This window comes from Erinaceus europaeus, chromosome 19 (genome assembly GCF_950295315.1).
Source record: "Erinaceus europaeus chromosome 19, mEriEur2.1, whole genome shotgun sequence".
Classification (NCBI taxonomy): Eukaryota; Metazoa; Chordata; class Mammalia; order Eulipotyphla; family Erinaceidae; genus Erinaceus; species Erinaceus europaeus.
The window spans coordinates 16,957,185-16,978,374 of NC_080180.1; the positions used below are offsets into that span (position 1 = coordinate 16,957,185).

At 39.2% G+C, this 21,190-nt stretch overlaps 1 protein-coding gene across 5 annotated transcripts in view; it reads left to right on the forward strand.

The window, feature by feature from the left end:
* Positions 1-21,190, forward strand: part of NEK7 (NIMA related kinase 7) — a 155,145-nt gene that overhangs the window by 47,313 nt on the left and 86,642 nt on the right. For all 5 annotated transcript variants that reach the window (XR_009546307.1, XM_060178501.1, XM_060178504.1 and 2 more), the window contains exon 2: positions 13,950-14,034. Coding sequence is in view for 4 of the 5 variants with exons in the window: in XM_060178501.1 (XP_060034484.1) it covers positions 13,950-14,034 (85 nt within the window). In the remaining variant the exon portion in view is untranslated. The remainder of the gene's footprint in view (positions 1-13,949; positions 14,035-21,190) is intronic.

Here is a 21,190-nt window from a genome sequence, read left to right on the forward strand (position 1 = left end):
CTTGGGGAGGGTAGAACCCCTTTTCAAAGAATGGACATTGTGAAGACCAAGTGATATGTATATGAAAACATTGATCGTGAACCTGTCAGGAGAAGTAGTTTAGTTGCAAACATAACAGAAGAATGAACTTTCCCTGATTCCTGAACAAGTTCTGCAAACGATGAGAATTCAGAAAAAGAGGCATCTGCTAGACCTGTAACCTAGAGTGTGACAGAGGTTGAATTCATTGGGCTTTCTTTCTTTTCTTCTCTCCCTTAATATCTACTTTAAAACACCCCCCCCCCCCATAGGTCTTTTCCAGGAAGGCAGTAGTCACCTATTTCCTAACTTGGCAATATTAGGTAACTGCTTTTTTTTTTTTTTTTTTTTTAATGTTCAGTTGCTTAGATCTACATCTTTCTTATTTTAAAAACAAATGCAGATCTTTCATTTATAAATATTGTGTGAAATTACTGTTCCAAAATTTTCTGTTTAAGGAGTAAATCAGATGACATATGAGTCTGAAAGTAGTGACGACTCTGGATCTGTTACAGCAGAGGGGATGGGGAGATATTCAGAAGTGATTTGCATATGCCTGAGACATACTTGAGTTCCTTCCCAATTTAGTCTTTTGAAAATGTGAGAACTATAATAGTAACAATACAAGTCACCGAGGAGAATCCAGAGCTCCTCCTGCTAACCCTTCCTGCCTGCCTTCTCCCTTTCCATTAAGTTCCCAGTCAGGTCCTGGAATACAGACAACATTGCTTATTTCAGTTTGCAGTCAGTCAAGGCTCAGAAAGGAGTTGAGCATAAACTGCAGCTTTCATGTTCTTTGCTTGAGTCTAAAACAGCTTGTTTTGTAGGGGCCCAGCAAAAGTGGCTCTTTTCCCAGTCATTGCCAACATGCTCATCTTGTTCAGCTGCAGTAACACTCCAGGATGCAAAGAAAACAGAATGGACCCAACCCACTGCCTGTTTAACTCAAAGACTGTGTTGTTCTCAGACCTACTTGTGCATCATAATCCCCTGTGTACTTCTTTGTTGTTTTTTTTTTTAATAGGGACATTTAGGTCTCATGCCAGAACTGTCTATGCAGGCATCAAAGGGGCGGGAAATGTAGGTGGCTTAAGCAGCTATACTGAACAGACAAACAAACAAATGCCACAAGTGATCCCCATGGCCAGCCAGTACTGAGAACTACCGGCTCATTGTACACACTTTGATTAAACCCAGGACCACATACATACATACTCCACGTACATACTTACCTCCTTTGCCCTCTGGCTATGCTTCAAGAGGTTTTCCCCCTGAAGTTTCTATTTCTCTGTGTCTTATGGTTGTACCCTAGCTTTTCATTTCTTTCATGAGACATTTTAAAAGTATACTGTTTTATGTTATTGATAGGAAATACTAGAAGAATAAAGTGCTTCTTGTCTCTTAGTTTGTCATGAATTAAGGAGAAGGGATAAAAGTAATATTTTGAGGAATTAAAATGGGCCATGTACTGTTATCTTTTTCTAAAATGTATTTTATTTGTTTTATTTTAATGAAAGAGAGAGAATGACTGTAACAGACAGAAACAGAGACCAGGACACTGTTCAGCTCTGGAATATGGTGGCGTGGAGTATTGAACTAAGACTTTGGAGTCTCAAGCATGAAAGTCATTTTGCATAAGCATTATGCTATCTCCTCTGCTCACAGTTCACTTATAAGTATAGAATTTTGCTTTTGATAAATTACTTTGTGTGTGTGTGTTTTTTTTTTTTTTTTAAAGACCTCACACTTTTGGAGAGGGCATTTTTGAGTTCCAGTAGCATGACTCGTTGGCTTTTATATTTTAAGCTATAATGTAAATTTAGTCTCAGGATTAAGTTTCAGAAATAATAAGACAGAGTCAAAAATAATTAGGTCACAGAGAATTTGTATTAAGAAAATTGATTGGGAAATAAGTTACAGTAGAACTACAGCAGTGAATGCAGTAAATCAGCGAGCGTGGAAAGCGATGAGCTGGCTCAAGTTAGCCCATTTAATTTTGGAGTCTGTGGTCCCTTGATTCATAACAGGATTCTGTTTCATGCACTATAAATCTTTATATCTGAGACTCTTAAGGTATCATTGTATATTTAAAGAAAGAAGGAAGATAAAATTGAACCAGTAGGTGTCAGCACGAACCGTAATAAAGACATTAGTCCTTATTATCTCAACCTTTATTTTGTTTCTTTATGGTGATGCTGCATTGTAAAAACACCTTAATAGTACTGTTTCATTGGATACTTGTTTGCATTCTAACGTCAAATCCCCTTTCTGTATGTTTCCCTAGTGGGAAACGGTGAGATGTTTCAGAGAACATATCTGAAGCATAGCAACCATTCTAAAAAGATTCAGTTCAATGAAAACGATGCTTGCCAGATGCTAGGAACTTTTCATTGTCTTGAATAAAAAAAAAATTCCACACAAATCACACCATATCAAAATAGCTTATGCTTAACAGCTTTAATAGTTTTCTGACTATCTTATACACACACCCCCCCCCCAGTATTCTAGTCCTACTGACTTGTTAACCTTATGTGTTTTATGAGGTGAGGAATTCCCAAACAGTGGTCCTCATAATGTGCTTAATTTCCCCTTGAAAATACGGCGTTAACATGATTTCAGCATGCACTTCACTATTTTATTTTCAAATTATTCCAACTGAATGAATAATTAGGAAGATAATGTTAACTTTTATGGAACACCAAAAGGTCTATAGTATTTTCTCAATTTGCTATAACTTTATTGACAATCCTATTTGTTTCCTTCTCATTTGCTGATTTGATAAAAATATAAGACCAATAAGCATAAGATTTCTACTTTTTTGTGATAATTGTATTAGAATAGTAAGTAATTAAGGAATCAGTACACGGAGAGCATCAGGGAGCACAGGGATGGCATGTGGGATGCAGCAGGAGGATCTGAAGGAACTTCCATTTCTTTTGCCATGTCCCATCAGACCTATTTTCCACGGCCCTTTAATGCTTTAGAACCTACCGCTACCCATCACCTCCATTCTCAGATAGTTTCTCAACTGAAATGAAAACCTAGGTATGAAAATGCCTGCAGATGTTATGGTGGCCTCATTTGCAGTTGTCCCAAATTAAAAACATTGCAGATATACCTCAGTTGGAGGGGGAAAAAGTGGTTTGTCCATATAGCGAGGAACTACTCAGCAATAAGAATGAAGTGACTGCTTTTAGCATTAAGAAACTCATACGTGAGTCTCAGATGCATCATGCAGAATGAAGAGGCCCTATTTAAAAGGCTGTATTCCCCTGATTACTTTTCTATGAAGTCCAAGAGAAGTTAGCATCATGGGGGAAAGGATACAGGTTGCCAGCAGTTGGGTGAGAACTTGACATGAAAGTAATATGAAGGATTGTATGGGCTGGTGGAGAATTATTTTATATTTTGAATTTAATGGTATTTATATAACTACATTTAAAATAATTATAGAGGTTTTTATATGAAGTGTCAATTTTATTGTTATGTATGGCTTGATAAAGTATTGCTGGAGTACAAATTTAAAAGGACACATGGGCTAGAAAACCACTAAAATCCTTGTTAGTTTTTGTTTGTTTCTTTTCTCAGATATTCTACTATGAACCTTAGATTTATTTATTTTTATTTAACTAGAGCACTGTTCCGCTCTGTCTTATGGTGGTGTGGGGGATTGAACCTGAGACTTGGGAGCCTCAGGTATGAGAGTCTGTTTGCATAACCATTATGCTGTCTACCCTCTGACCCCTTTTTCTTTTTAATATTTAATTTATTATTGGATAGAGACAGAAATTGAGAGGGAGGGGGAAGGCAGAGAGAGAGATAGAGAGAGAGATAGCTGAGTACAGCTTCACCATTCGTGAAATTTTCCTCCTGCAGGGGGGACTCGGGGCTTGAAGCTAAGTCCTTGCTCATTATAACATATGCACTCTACCAGGTTCGCCACCACCTGGCCCTCTATCATCAGCGTTTTCTCTGGGGACTTATGCCTGCATAATTGCATCATTCCCAGTGGACTCTTTAGTTAAAAGGCAAGAGATAGATTGAAAGAGAAGTGTCTCAGCACTGCTTCACTGCTTGTGCAGCTAGCTCCCTTTTGCACAATGCTTCCACATGGTGACTAGACTGAAACGCTGGTTCTTGTGCCTGGTGGAGTGTGCACTGTACTAGATGAGCTACAACTCTCCTTACCTGGAACCTGGAGACTCCTGAACTTCATTGACCCCCTTTCTGTCTGTATTGATTTCCACGCATTCCAACTGCAGGTTTCTTTTCTTAACTCTGCAGTCACTCTTGCCTGTTATTTCATGCAGGATCGTATTGACTTAGAGTTTCCCTGTTGCTGTGCCCTTGGTGATTCATTCCTGTATCTTTAGCCTTATATCTGAGATCGTTTTCTTTCTGACTGTTCTCACCGCTGATCTTTATTCATGCTGTCTCACTTGCTTGAGTGCTGCTTTTTATTATGGGCTGGACATTACATGTGTAGAACTGTTTGCAGAAATAATTTGAAACCTGAGATATTTCTTTCTCTTGACGGCACTTTTATTTGTTTTTGCTACTTGCCTGTGGCAGTAGCTATCAGGAAATGTCTCGGTCCACTTTCAGACGATTTAACGCTGAGGTTTGTTTGTCTACTTGGGTTGAAACCTCCCAGGACTAAGGTTCAAGATAACTTGTAGGATGTTCACCACAGTCCATGTCTCTTTCTTGAGTCCCAAGTGACTGGAGAAGTACTGAACCACTTCTTTTTTTTTTTTTATATTTATTTTATTTATTTATTCCCTTTTGTTGCCCTTGTTGTTTTATTGTTGTTGTTGTTGGATAGGACAGAGAGAAGTGGAGAGAGGAGGGGAAGACAGAGAGGAGGAGAGAAAGATAGACACCTGCAGACCTGCTTCACCACCTGTGAAGCGACTCCCCTGCAGGTGGGGAGCCGGGGTTCAAACCGGGATCCTTATGCCGGTCCTTGTGCTTTGTGCCACCTGCACTTAACCTGCTGCGCTACAGCCCAACTCCCTGAACCACTTCTTAATACCATAACTGCCTTCCACAGTCATCACAAAACTTTTGGGGATATAAGTGATCAAATATTGAACTCAATTCTGTGTTTCCTCCTTCCTGAGATCCTGGCCTTTTATCCTTTACTACTTTGTTAATAACTCTGTATTGCATTAAAAACAGATTCGAATGTATTTGATGCAACTAATAAATAGCCCTTGAGAAGAGAGGGTTGGTCTGAATTATCACTTTCCCATTCTATGAGTCGAGGTTGTCTATACACTTTTTCATGACCACATTTATAAATGTGTTTCTTTTTTTTTTTTTTTTTCCTCCTCCAGGGTTATTGCTGGGCTCGGTGCCTGCACCATGAATCCACCGCTCCTGGAGGCCACTTTTCCCCCCCCCTTTTGTTGCCCTTGTTGTAGCTTCGCTGCGGTTATTATTATTGCCCTTGTTGACGTAATTCGTTGTTGGATAGGACAGAGAGAAATGGAGAGAGGAGGGGAAGACAGAGAAGGGGAGAGAAAGATAGACACCTGCAGACCTGCTTCACCACCTGTGAAGCGACTCCCCTGCAGGTGGGGAGCCGGGGGCTCGAACCGGGATCCTAACGCCAGTCCCTGCGCTCATGCGCTTAATCCACTGCGCCACCGCCCGACCCCCATAAATGTGTTTCTTAACGACTCTGTTAACATTATTTTACATGTTTTATTTTGCATCTTACTGATTTTATTTAATAGATGGCATATTAATTTCTTTATCCAAATTTTTATTTGCTCTATCTGGCACTGTGGGCGGCGGTGATGTATAAGATAATTTCCTACTATTGTAATATGTAAAATGAAATATTTGAGGTTCAATTGTAGGTATGATTTGTGACTTCTTAGTACTAGGACATACTATTACAAAACAATAGAACAAGTTAGAAAATTAGGAAGTTGACACTACTATAGGGTTGTTACCAGCACACAGTTCGTATTCAAATTGCATTACTCATTCAGATTATTCTTATAATTCCCTTTGTAGAGAAAAGAAACCACTCAATTGTGTCTTGCTTTTGCTCATATCTCCTTTGGCCTTAGTCCAGAACAATTTTTCAGTGTTTCTTTGTGTTTTAAGACAGTAATGATTTTGAAAAGTGTGGAGATCTTTCTAGCTTAGTAAACGTTTAGCTGGTATTTCCTCTTATTTAAATTCAGGGTTTGCATTATTGTCAGGAGTAGCACAGAAGTGTTGTTTTCTTCTTCGTGCCTCATAGTTGGAGTCAGATGGTATGCCTCCCATTACTGCCTAGACTCACTTTGATCATTGTTTCAGGTCACACCTGCTAATTTCTAGTGTAATGAAGGTACTCTTTTTCCCCTTTTGAATGGTGCGTTTCTGTGTGGTGGGATCGACTTCCAAGCACTCTGAGTAATGGGTTCCACTAGTTTACCATTCTTTGACGAGTCCTTCTTGAGTCAGTTATTTCCCTGATAATTAGCAAACGATAGTTGCTTTTAAAAAGGGTTCCTCATACATGGAGGACCTGTGCTATATCCCCAGCAAGTGGTAATTTTTAAAAATCCGTTTTATTAGGGAATTAGTGATTCATAAGCCAGTCGCCAGATGAATGTGTCTTCTCATCATATGATAGGCATCTGCATTCCGCTCCTACCCCAACCCAGGTCTCCCCCCACCACTGCGCCTTGGGCCCCATGCCTTCTCAGATGGCCCTCCCCCTCCCCATGGCCTTGACCTTGTTACAGTACAGGTAGTACCTTTTACTTTTCTTTTCCTTTGTTCCTTTTTAAATCTTTTATTTATTCGTTTATTTGTTGGCTAGAGACAGGGAAAAATTAAGAGAGGAGTAGAGGGAGAAAGATAGCCTACAGCCCTGCCTCACTGTCCTCAAAACTTCTTCTCCTCCCTGCAAGTGGGGACTGGGGCTTTGAGGCTGGGTCTTTGCACATGGTGACATGTGTGCTCAACCCAATGTGCCACCACCTGGCCCCTCCTCCTTGTTTCTTAAGTTCCACCTGTAAGGGAGAAAAATATAATGATTTTTTTTTTTTAAATTCCATTGCTCTTTCTCTACTAAGTACTGTCTCCTGAGGAGGAACAGCTTCTCCATTCCCCCCTACTTTTAGTTTATATCTTTACAGACTCATGAATTTTATATTGCATTTAATGGATTTAATGAGATACTATCTGGTAATCTTAAATTATTTCAATTGAAGTGGGTGGGAGTCTATGCAAACTGGCTTCTACATCCTTTTGACAAGCCTGGACTATTCTTTGAGCACTAGCAACATTTTCTGGCACAAAAAGGTGTTTCAAACTCAGTTTGTACTTTTCCAGCCTCAGCCTGGAAACAAACCATTTCTTCAGAGAACCCACATAGATTAAAGTTTAGTAAGCAATGGCGTATAGCAACCAAGGCTGGGCAGGGCTCTGTTAGTTTGATACCTTTAACTATTAATGTGGAGGTCGCAATATCTAGAAATGCATTCTTTGTTCTCTTTAAAGGTCTGATAGTTATCTCTGTAGCTCTTAAAAATTTACCTATAAGCACACAGAAATATAGGATTCAAATTTTGATGAGAAACTTCCACTTAATTTTCATGTGTTTTCTGATTGGGAAATGCCACTTTCTTGGCTATGGGAAGTACTAGATGACTCAAGTCATTTAAATGGATACCAGAGGGTGAGATCAGATGTATTCTGGATGAATGGTGACAGCAGGTCCAACAAAAAAATATTTACTTCTGGATTTGAGAGCTTAAACAAGGCCATGTATTAGATGCCCTAAAATTTCTGTGGTTCCTTTCATCTTTAGGTGCTACATATAGAAATAATTAAGTCGGGGACTTTCTTTTGGACAAGAGTAGTATTGTTATTTTAAAATGGTTGATCCTCTTATTATCCATAATTCATAGCTAAATGGGAATTATATTAACATCTTAATAGATTATTTAAGTGTCACACTTAAATAGAAGGAAATTTGGAGATCTTATGAACTATTTTGATGTTTCAAGAGAAGCTTTATTTCTGGAGCATACAGCTATTAATTAAATTTGAGCTAGAATGTTTCAATTCTTTATAATCCTTTAAAAATTCAAGAAAATGAAAACTTCTAAAGCGGCTTGTCCGAATTCGTTGCAGATTGGTATACACATGGTTTAATGTCTAATTTTCCTATGGTGTCAAGGTATATTGAAATGATCAAAATACAGGTTTAGAGTATTTTTCTTTTTTGTAAATAGACTCTAAACCTACTATTTATTAGACAAATTAGACTTATTTTAAGCTTTAAATAAACTTAGAAATTGAATTTGAATGAGTATGAGAAACAGGGAGAGCTAGACAGAGAAAAAGAGAGACACCACAACACTGCAGCAGCACTTAGGAAGCTTCCCCTTTGCATGGCGCCCCCTTGTGGTGGGTGGGGGCTCAGACCTGGGCTCTTGCACATTGTAAAAATGTGTGTTCAACTGGGTGAGCTATCTCCAGGGCTCTTTATAACAATGCTAAGATATCATTTGTAAAATTGATAATGCCTTAGTTTATTATTCCCTTTTAAAAGTTATTTATTCAACTATATGAGAGACAGAGATAGAAAGTGAACCCAAATATTACTCTGTTTTATGCACTGCCAAGGGTCAAACTCTGGACCTCATGCTTGAGGGTCCATCTCTTTATTCACTGACCTACCTCCTGCACCACACTTATGCCTTAGTTCAAATAGTGCTTGTTTTGTTTTACAAGTATACTAAAAGTTTTAAATTTTATTTAAAAACATTCTTTTATTCTTAGGAGAGAATGAGAAAGAGAGAGACCAGAGCATTACCCAACTGGAGTTGAACATGGGGCCTGTTGAGTCCCAGACGTGCTGTTCAAAATGTTCTTGATGAAGGAGAAAATTTTATATTACTTTGATTGAATCTCTGCCTTTGAATCAGCTTAGGTGATGAAATGGGGAATAGCCTTAAACTACCACCGTGGCTGGTCAGAGTTGTTGTGCCTGCTTGCTGAGCAATTTTGGGTAGCCTTGCTTTCATGGCTCATCATACTAACTTGAAAGACAGGACACAGTATGGTTGTTCAGGCTTGGATATTTTGCAGAACTTTCTTCCCTTCTTTCTTTCTTTTTTAGACGGATGGCAACTGAATCCCCTTTTCAAGGTGAGATGAAAGGTGGACAGTCACACAGTGCTGTCTGTGGCTCAGAACTCAGAGCTGATACCTGTGCTAGAGAGAGAGAGACTTGAGTTTTATCATTGACAAATGGCATTCAGAGCTGTGGGATGGGATGGAATGGCTTGAGAGTAACTGTAGGTTTTATTTTTATTTTTTTAAACTGTAGGTTTTTAAAAGATGAAAAAGATTCAGAAACACACACACATAAATTAGAAAAGGGAACTAAACAGTAAGTGTAATGCAGTAGAAATGCAAGAATGTATTTTCAGGATATTTCATGAAAATTTGGTAGTTTTCTTGAAAGCTGTTTGAAGTCAGGTAAGACACAGCGAAGAGCCCTTACCATCTCCTTGAGATTGTTGCAGGAGCATCCTAACTAACTGGTTCTTTATCTCATGGTTAGAATGACTGAGTTTCTAAAATGGTGAACTTCTACCTGCTAGAAGCCCACCATTAACTTTCTGATACCAGCTCTACAAAGCAGCTAGCATAAATTTTGGGGAGGAGCGGTTGTGAACTGTCTTTATCTTCAGCTTAACCTGCTGCTAAATGGCTCAACAGCTATCTGCCACCTTGTTATAATTTGAAACTGCTTACAAGTTGTTATGCTCTGCTTTGGACATTCATTCCTTTCTCTGAATTACTCTTTTTTTTAAAAAAAAATTTATTTATTTATTTATTTATTTATTTATTGCCTCCAGGGTTATTGCTGGGGCTTGGTGCCTGCACCGTGAATCCACTGCTCCTGGAGACCATTTTTCTTTTGTTGCCCTTGCTGTTGTAGCCTTGTTGTAGTTATTGTTGTTATTGTTGATGATGTCGTCGTTGCTGAATAGGACAGAGAGAAATCGAGAGAGGAGAGGAAGACAGAGAGGGGGAGAGAAAGATAGATACCTGCAGACCTTCACTCTGTAGGTGGGGAGTCAGGGGCTCGAACTGGGATCCTTCCGCCAGTCCTTGTGGTTTGTGCCACACGTGCTTAACCCGCTGCGCTACCTCCCGACCCCCTCTTTGAGTTACTCTTTTCCTTGCCTCAGCTAGGTTTTGCTGATTTCTCCTGGTACTATTTTAAAACTCAGTTTAGGCAGTCATCTGTGGGCAGCCCTTTGGGATTGAAGATTGTTTGCCAAATCTGTTGATTTTGATGTTCTCTCTTTTGTCACTATTGACAATAGACTTTCTAAAGGACAGCAATAAATATTTGATGTTTTACGACAGATATGCACACTTTCTTTCATTCATTAAATAATTATTTTGTGCCCCTGACTTAAGCACAGGGACATAGCCAACAGTATGTGTGTAGCTTTTTTTTTTTTTTTTTTTGCCAGCAGGGTTCTTGCTGGGGCTCAGTACCTTCACGATGACCTGCTCCCAGCAGCATTTTTCCCCCCTCTTCTTATTTTTGTTTTGCTTCTTCTTCCTCTCTTCTTTTTTACCTTTAGAGGGGGGTGGTGATAAAGACAATAGAGAGGGAGAAAGAAAGACACCTGCAGTATTGTTCTGCCTCTTCTGTAGTGTCCCCCTTGCAGCTGAGAGCTGGGAACTTGAATCCAGGTCTTTGTACATGGCGACACATATGCTTTAAGTGGCTATTGCCACTGCCGAACCCTGAGATAGGTTTTATGTACTTTTATTTTATTTATGAGATCAGTGGGGCAGGTAGCATAATGTTTATGCAAACAGACTGTCAAGCCTGAAGCTCTAAAGTCCCAGGTTCAATCCCGTGCACCACCATAAACCAGAGCTGATCAGTGCTCTGGTAAAAAAAAAAACAAAGAAAAGATCAGTGGATATAAAATATATGTTCAGCTTTTGGAAATATGATACATAATGATGTCAAATCAGTATATTAAATTGGCATATTCTATTTTGTTACAGCATTAAGAAATGCATTATTGAATTAGGTAAATGAATTATGTTAGCTATGTAGAGACACTTCTGTTGTATTTTATTTTATTTATTATATATGTTCAGCTTACCTGTAATATGAATATTTTATACTGACTTTCCAAGCAGTTCTTTGACCTCTGTCTAATATTCTTGAACGTTCTCTTTTTTTATTTATTATTGGATAGAGATAGAGAGAAACCAAGAAGGGGAAGATAGAGAGAGAGACAGCGACACCTGTAGCTCTCTTCACCACTCATGAAGCTTTCTCCCTGCTGGTGGGGACCAGGGGCTTGAACCTGGGTCTTTGCATATTGTTTTTTATTTTTTTATTGGGGGGACTAATGGTTTATAGTCGACAGTAAAATACAATGGTTTGTACATGTAAGAATGTTTGCATATTGTAATATGTGTGCTTAACCAGATACACCACCACCTGACCCTTCTGTCTGATATTCTGTAGAGAGGGTTTCCTTGTTATGCAGAATGCTAGGTTAATCACTCACAGAATTTCCTTGACTTTTTTTTTAAATGCTTTACTCCGATATCTTTCCTCTTAATTTTATAATTAAAATATGTCGCATAAGTGACATATTAAGTGTGAGTGAAATTTTTTAATCTGCAGAATTGCTTCTAGTATATTTATTTTGACTCTCCAAGAGAGATTTATATAGCATGTATCTCACAGTTTTGATGCAAAACCACCCCTCCCCCCTTTCCCCGCTTTCATTGTCTTGGGAAGCTGTTGGTTAGACACTAGATGTGCAAAGCTGTTTTTTATTATTTGAATTTCACATTGAATGACATTCTTTTCTTTCTCTATCCTTCTTTTTTGAATCTAACACTATATAATATTAAATCCAAAATATCTAAGTATCTTCATTATCATGATCAAATATCATTCATCCCATAAATAAATAGTGACTTAAATAATTAATAATGACTTAACATTAAAAAATAAGAATCATTGTACTTAGGGGGGCAGGTGGTGGCTTGCCTGTGTACTCATTACTATGTTTGAGGATCCAGGTTCAAGTTCCTGGTCCCCACCTACAGGGACGGGCTTCACGAATAATGGAGCAGTGCTGCATCTCTCTCTCTTTCTCCCTCCTCCTTGCTATTTCTCCCTGTCTTCATCAGGATTAAAATACAACAAAAAACAAAAACAAGGTCATCAAAACCAGTGGAGTTGTCCTGTTGGGACTGAGCCCCAGCAATAACCTTGGTGGCAAAAACAAATCAAAACAAACTGAAAAATGACCATACTTGAACATGATAGCAAACTAAAAAGCTATATAGTCATATTAGACACAATACAGCTTTTGACCAAAATCTAACATCTGTTTTTTATAAAATCTTTCAGCAAAATAAGAATGGAAAGGCGCCCTTTCAGCCTGATAAATTCTTTCATAGAAAGCGTATTTAACATTGTAATCAATGGTAAAAGCTCTATGCTTTCCTCATAAAAGGAACAAGAAAAAGAAAGTCTTTCTTTTTATAAAATTTTTAATAAGTTATCTTCATTTATTTATTACAGACAGCCAGAAATGAAGAGGGAAGTGGGGGAGAGAGAGAGAAAGAGAGAGAGAGAGGGAGGCAAGACACCTACAATTTCTTCGCCACTTGCAAAGCTTTGCCCCTGCAGGTGGGGGCTGGGAGCTTGAACCTGGGTCCTTATGCATTGTAACACATGCACTAAACCAGATGCACCACTGCCCTGCTCTGGGTGTCTACTTTCTACTTCTACTTTCTACTTGGAGTGGTGGTTCTAACCATTGCTAGAAGGTGAGACTCTACAAAGAAGTGCCTTGAGCTAATAAAAGAGTTGACCAGGTAGATAGTCTAGAGAGTTGGAATATAGAAATAAGATGTATTTCTGTGCATTAATAACAGTCGTCAGAAAGTAAAAGTGCGGGCCGGGTGGTGGCGCACCTGGTTAAGCGTACATAGTATGAAGTGCGGGGGCTGGCGCAAGGATCCGATTGGAGCCCCCGCTTCCCACCTGAAGGGATGTTAAGTGGGTAAGAATAAATACCATAAAAATAAGAAAATTTCAGCTTGTGACAATATATATGAACAGATTCAAAAAGAGGATGAGATAATGAAATAAGCTGGTGACATGCTTTCAATAGAATAATCAGGCAGTTGATCTGATGGGAGAGATGGTAGACACTGAAAAGAACTCACGCTTCTTCCCTGTCATTGTCAACTTACCCTTCTGTGACACTATCCACAGCTCTCTTCTCTCCATAGTTATTTCCTAACCTGCATACTTAGAGTTCCTTTTCTTGAAATCTTTCTATATTAAGTGGCAGTAGTAGATATCTTAGGTTATTTATTCTTGCCCTTGAGCAATAGGTAACTTCACTTTAAAGAACAACTTAAGTAAATGTTCTTGTGTGTGGAAAAAAAAAAAAGAAAAAAGGAAAGCATTGAGCATAATTATAGAAAACCTGTAGCATAATTATATTTTTATATTGGGGAGGGCCAGTGGGAAGACTCCCTGTTCTACAAGCCATAATGAAGAAGAGCTAGTAGGATTTTAAAGAATGTGTCGCTACTTTGACCGCTGACCTTCCAATGTCCTCAGCCACATGCCTATTTTTCCTCACTCTCACTGCCTGCTTTGGGGAATGGGAATGACTGACACTAGTGTGTGTGTGTTAGCTAGCAGAGCAACTGAAATTCAGCAAATTGCACATGTGAGAGTATGGGATATCTTAAGGGACACTTTATGGAGCATGGGGGTGAATTTCTAATATTTGAATGTAAGCGTCTGGCAGATGAGCAAGATGACTTGAGGTGACTGCACTATTTAAATCTCAATTTTTATTTTTCCTTTTTTTTGTTGTTGTTTTTTGTAGAGTCCTACATTTCCTGTTGCTTCAGACAATGGATGAACAATCACAAGGAATGCAAGGGCCACCTGTCCCTCAATTCCAGCCACAGGTAACTTGTTCTGGTAAACGCTGGCATCAGTACACGACCATCTCTGGGAATAGCATATCCAGAGTGATAATCACAATTTTCTAAGTTTGACTCAAAATGGTTTTTATTTCAAAATTATATTTAAAATACTAGTTCTGGTGTACAAATCTAGGGAGAAAAGTGAGAAGCTTTTCTTTTCTTTTCTTTTCTTTCCATTTCTTTTCTTTTCTCTTCTCTTCTTTTCTCTTCTTTTCTTTTAAGGTGGTGCTGGGGTAAAACCTAGGGCCTCATTCATATATTACATTATGGAACCACCTCTCCAACCTAATTTTTTTTTTTTTGGCTAAACGTTGGCTGTTCCCCCCCCCCTTTTTTCTTTCTCTCTGTCTCTGTCCTTCTCTATTTCTTTTACCCTTTATGTTAGTAATAGCAAAACATTTTAAGGTTGCAGGGTATTTAGTTTTATACCACAACCCCAAACCCAAATGTTCTACGTCCATATCTTCTCAAAGATAACCACGGAAGTTCTCACAAAGTCTGTTTGCTGCTATTTTTTCCCGTATGTATAAGTGAGACCTTCACGTAGGTAGGTGTCTTTCATCTTTTTACTTATTTCTGTAAGCATAATCACCTCCAGTTTCATCCATTTTGTCCCAAAGGGCACAATATTGCCTTGTATTTTGACTGCAGAGTAGTACTCCATGGAGTATATAGTTCATAACTTCTTTATCTAGTCACCTGCTGATGGGCATGTAGGCTGCTTCTACTCTTTGATCATTGTGAACAATGTCTAGCAATGTAAATATAGGGTGTATATGTCCCTTTTAATTAGTGTTTGTATGTCTTTTTATTTAAAATTCATTTATTATTTATTCCCTTTTGTTGCCCTTGTTTGTTGTTTTGCCAGGCTGGCTTCACGGGCGGGTAACAGACGACCAGGGACTCATGGTTGAACTGTAGGCAGTATCTCTTTATTCATGCAGGACGCAGCACAATCTAAGCCGAGCTAAGCTAAACTAAAAACTACAAACAATCTTGTCCTTATAAATATACTAGCCCAGTAGGGTGGGAACAGGATGCGACGCAGAGAGGGTGGAGAGAAAAGTGACTGGTGAAAATCAGGGTATGACAAGGAGACGGGGTGGAGCAGGCAAGAATTCTACCACTGAACCACCAATGCCCTGGAGGGAGGGTGGTGCTTGTTAACAGTGGTTATGTAAATAGAATGAAGTGGTTATGTAAATAGAATAGTGTTAAGCAGGGGGGATTAAACTAATGAAACAGAAGGGGTTTTTAGAGGCATACCAACACTTGTTGTTTTATTGTTGTGGTTATGATTAATGTCATTGTCGTTGGTTAGGACAGAGAGAAATGGAGAGAGGAGGGGAAGACAGAGGGGGAGAGATAGATACCTGCAGACCTGCTTCACCCCTTGTGAAGCGACTCCCCTGCAGGTGGGGAGCCAGGGGCTCGAACTGGGATCCTTATGCTGGTCCTTGAGCTTTGCGCCACCTGCGCTTAACTCGCTGTGCTACCGCCCGACTCCCCAGGGTTTGTATGTCTTTTGGGTGGTATTTATGGATCATAAAGTAATTCTTTTTTTATTTTTTGAAGGACTCTTCGTATAGTCTCCCAAAGGGACCAGTTTGCATTCCTGCCAGCAGTTTAGCAGAATTCCGTTTTTTTTTTTTTTTTTCTTTTTAACAGCACTGATCGATTCTGGTTTATGGTGGTGCAGGGGATTGAACCTGGGACTTCAGAGCCTCAGGCATGGCAGTCTGTTTGCATAACCATTATGCGATCACTATATTCTCCATGACAACACCAGCGCTCGTCATTTTATGTGGTGCCAGGATTGAACCCAGGACCTCATGTGCAGACAGCATGTGCTGTACTTGCTGTGCCACTTCCCTGATCTCCTCAACTTTGTACTTGAATTGGTTGTCCAGTAGGTTTTGAGTGTTAATATTGGGCAGAGGGAGGGAAACAGTATGTGTGACTGTAGCCGGGCTTGGAAGTGTCTGGTTATTTTATGTATCTTTGCTTTGGCCGCTGACCCTCAGCTGCCCTCCATTATGCTTACTTTTCTCACCCTCTCTTGACTTGTGTGTTAGTCCTGTTGGGCAGTTGCTCAAACTTTGTTGCAAAAATAAAACAATTGTTTTGGGTGGCTGGGCAGGTAGAATGTGGGTCACGCCTGGGTTTGAGTCCCTGCACTGCACACGCCATAAAGGTACTCTGATTCTCTGATCTCCTTCTCTCTCAGAAAAGAAATGTGTCTCTTAAAAATACAATCTTAAATGGTTTGGTAAAATAGGCATATATTATTAAAATTTTTTATTTAGTCCGCCCATAATTTTATTATATATACTTATACAAATTAATATATAATGATGCTCTTGAAAAGACTAACCCCCTCCCACTTTATTTTGTGGTTATGTATTGTGACTGGTAATTAGTTGGGTTTATCGTGGTGATGGCTTCCCAAGCATATACAAATATGGAATGATTGTGTTTTTCACGTGAAACTAGTATACTATTATATATCAGTTATGCTTCAATGAAATTATAACAGACACTCTTACACAGGGTCAGTATTCACTTTTGTTATTCACAAAGACCATACTTCTCATTTTGGCGGTGAAGGCAGTTCTATAACCTTAATTTTTTTCTGCTAGCCTTGTGTCAGTTTTGTTTCAATAGTAATCCTTAAATTGCTTAGGAAATGGATAGTTGTTCTTTCAGAAGAGTTCCGTAATCAGATGTGTTTGGGAGACTTGGGTTAAATAGCTACTTTGTGGTAGTCCTTCCTCAGAGCCTTCACTAGAATAACACCCAGTGTGAACGGCCAGGAAGAGACTGTAGGTCATGTATCCCTAAGCTTATACGACTGTGTGAACCTCCCCCTCCTCGTATCTTTTGTTGTTACAACAATTCACTCTTCCCAGAATCTGTGTCTTTCATAGACAGTTCAGAAAATGTGACTGTAAATCAATTTTCCCTGCCTCTGTGCCTGTTCGTTTTGTATCCTATTTTCTCCTCTTAATTTTTGAACTCCTGCCCACCCACCAAGGACCACCGAGAATGCTATCTATACCAGAAAGTTTCTTCAGGTTTTTTGAATGTGTTATCTCTTCCTGGAAACAGGAGGATACACTCTTTTATATGCCTCATGTTTCTCATGCCTCTGCATCATTTTATGTAGACATTTTCCCTCTCTCTTTTATTTGGCTAACCTCTCTGGAAGAACAGGACTGTATCTGACTTACCTGGAAGCCCCAAGAGACCACAGTACTTACTTGTAGCAAGGGCTGATTTGGAGTATGTAGTTAAGCACCTGAGAAAATAGCTCAGCAGGAAGAGCATTAGACTTGCATGTCTGAGGCTCCTGGTTCAGTCCCTGTGGGTCGTCCTGGACTTCACATACAGTGGACCCTTCCCCACAGGTCCCTAGCACCCAGTGTTATCAGAGTGCTGCTCTGGCTTCTCTCTGTCACATTTGAAACCCCGTCTTTCATATGTAATCATTGAAATCTTTTTTAAAAAGAAGAATATGTAATTAAAACCAACCAGAAATTCCTTCAAATAAGTGCTTAAATTCACTCTCTACCAAATTGAATTTTACATGGATTTTCTTTCTCATATAGGTCTGAATTCTGTCCCAGGAGACCCGTTGTCTTGGGGCAAGGCCAGTGTTTTATTTTCAAGATGATGCACCTTTTAAATCTGTCGTCTATGTTTTCTGTATGGTCAGAAACTGTGCTAACTATAAGAAACAGCTCCTCGTAGCCATAGACAGCACTTTGTGGCAGTTTTGTACACATAGGCAGGTGTTTCTGCTTTATATTGTTGCTAGCAAAGACAACAGAAGCAGCATCTCTAAAAATTAGGTAGCTTGCACTAGGATTTTGAGACTCACACAGTTTTAAACAGCTCTAAGTTTCAAAGGGGGAAACAAATGTACTTCCTTTTTGCCTCCTACTGACTCACCTGCTGGGAAAGGTCTGAGCAATGGCAGGAGGCAAAAAGGAAAGCCATTGTTTTCTTCAGAGAGATGAGGCTGCCACACAGCATACACGGCCGGATTATATACATGGTTCTGATCTCTCTCCTCACTGTTCCTTTCCTTTCTGCCACCCACTGCTGCACCTCTGTGGGTGGACCTCTTGCCCTGTTGCGGATGGGCAAATGCTTTCCCAGGTCCTAGCTGCCCCTCTGGCAGGTGGGGAGAAGGGAGAGAATGCTTTTCCTTCCCGGCATTCAGTGAGACAGTGAAAGAAAGATTGCCCCGACAAGAGCTTGTAGGCGTTATTGCTTATTAAGTCTTTGAAAAATGTTACTGCTTGCAGCGGCATTCTTTTAAAAGGCTGGGAACGGACAGTCTCTGCTCAGGTTGACAACCTTCTTTTGTTTTGTTCCACACCACTGGCCTGAATAACGGGATGATGTGGCAACATATGGTTAGCCCAGTGACTTCTCCCACTTTTGTAACGCTAGTACAAGTGTGGACATAAAAGAAAGCTAAAGGAGTCAGCTTACCGAGTGTCAAGCACCAATTCCCTGTTATAATGATGAGGGATGTATTTTCTTGGCATATCTTTCTTTTTCGTGTTCAGAGATGAATACTGTAAACCCATAATGTAGAATATCTGGACTCACTTTTAGTACAGTACGAATCCCTCCCTTCCAGTTTTAGAATGTCAAGTGTGTGTACGCATTACTGCCATTCCCCTGAACTTAGGGAACTTTTGTTCTTATCAGTTTCCTACTCTCCCTTCTACATCCCTCTTTTTCCCCTTCCTCTCTTTTCCTTCCTTTCTTTGATTCCTTCCTTTCCTGCTTTGAATACTTAGAAGGTATTTAGAGAATATTTTAACTTACTCTTCAAATTATATATGCATGTGTGTTTCTTGTATTTATTCTCATTGGTTTTAGACCCTAGCTCATGAAATAATGAATTAAAAGGTATAGAGATTGTATATAGGTTAATAGTGATAGAGAAGTAGTAAAATGAGTACTTTCTTTAATCCCAAACTAATTTTAGACAGTGAAAGTTTACAATTAACTTTGAGTATTTTGATTTATGGCCCTTGAATGAACAGGGTCATGGAGCATTTTTTTTAAAGTGAAGTTAAATCTGCAATAACTGTGTAATCAAAGCATAATTCTAAGAATTTCTGGAAGCATTTAGAGAAGACTATAATAACCATTAAGGCTATTGCTATTTTTTAAAAATAAATTTATTGATAGTGTTTTCTACCGACTACCTGCGAAAGAGAAAAGACATCCCAGTTTTGCAGCTAGAATAATATATAGTTCTTATTTTTACAACGTGGAACATATGAGAATCTGATCTGAAGAATCTCCCAGCTTAACTAGTAAGGTAAACTGACCATCTCCAGCAGCCCAAACTACAGTCTCTTGTGCTTGCCTATCTCTGTGAACTTGGAGAGATAAGATGGACTTTTCCTTGTAGTGTGTTCAGGGCAGTAAACAGGGCGCATTACATGTACCAGAGTGAAGTAGCCCCACTCAGCCTGGGTATATATATATATATGTATTTTTTTTTTGGCGGGGGGGAGTCGGGCATTAGGGCAGTGGGTTAAGTGCACGTGGTATGAAGTGCAAGGACTGGAGGAAGGATCTCAGTTTGAGCCCCAGGCTCCCCACATGAAGGGGAGTCGCGTTACAAGTGGTGAAGCAGTCTGCAGGTGTCTGTCTTCTCCTCCTCTCTCCATTTCTCTCTGTCCTATCCAACAACAACAATATCAATAACAATAATATTAATAACTACAACAACAATAAAACAACAAGGGCAACAAAAGGGAAAAACAAAACAACAACAAAATTTTTTTTTTATTAGATCAGACAGAAAAATTGAGAAAGGAGAAAGACAGAGAGAGAGAGAGAGAAAGCAGACTGCTTGTGATGCCTTCCCCCTGCAGGTGGGAACCAGGGGCTCGAACCTGGGTTCTTACACATGGTAATGTGTGTTCAACTGGGTGTACTACTACTTGCTACCTTACGCTGGTTATTCTTTAGCATTTATTTATTTACTTAATAAATTTATTTCCTATTTGATAGAGACAGAGAAATTGAGAGGGGAGGAGGAGATAGAGAGGGAGAAAAACAGAGAGACACCTGCAGCCCTGCTTCGCCACTTGTGAAGCTTTCCACCTGCAGGTGGGGACCAGGGCCTTGAACCTGGGTCCTTGTGCACTGTAGTGTGTGTGCTTAACCAGGTGCACCACCACCTGGCCCCCCTTCTTTAGCTTTTATAGAGAAAGGCCCTTGTGCACTTCCTAACCAGTCTGATCTCTGTTTCCCTGACTCTCGACATTTTTTTAAAAAGTACTTTTAAGAATTTAGTCTTTAAGTTGAAATTCTCATTCTACTTGATATTGTCCTTTCACTTGTGATTGCTACCACTAGCTGTCCAGTTACAAACAAGGGAATCTTGTTTATGTTAGAAGGTCTTGCGTTATATACTCTCCTTTTACTTCTCCCAATACGTTTTGTGTCTTTCTTTTCTGAACTGAAATTCAGCCATATTTTGGTTCTGCCATGTACTCTTCTTTCTGCAGATCTAAGATGGGGAGGTAGTGATTTCTAGTCCTATAATCTAAATCTCAGGGAGAATTAGTCACTAATTTGGAGCGTAATAAGAATAAAGATTCATTACAGTGTATATAATAACTGCATTTCATCAGAGACCCAAAGGAAAATGTGATGAGGGAGGGAATAGTATATTTTAGAAGACAGCAGATCAATTATCTATAGAAAAAAGATTATTAAAATTAACATAATTTTATAAAATGATAGAAATTGTTATTTCTATATTCCACAGACTGCTGTGCTTCCAGTTACTGAAAGTGTTCTATGTGAATAGTACAGTATCACTTTTGCTGGTCATGTTTTATATTGATGAGAAGCAATTAATGAATACTCAACAAATGCTTGCTGGGTCACTAAATTAAATTTTAAATGAAAGTGTATCTGTAGTTCTAATTTTTCAACAGCTAAATATTCATCAGTCTGTTATCTTAGAATTATGTAGAGTTTGGTTAAAGTTTTTTTGAGGAGAGACTGAATGTGAAATTCTAAAAGTTCTTATATATTTATGTTCATATATTTATGGTTTTGTCAGTTCTGGACTTTAGGTTATTTATACTTACAT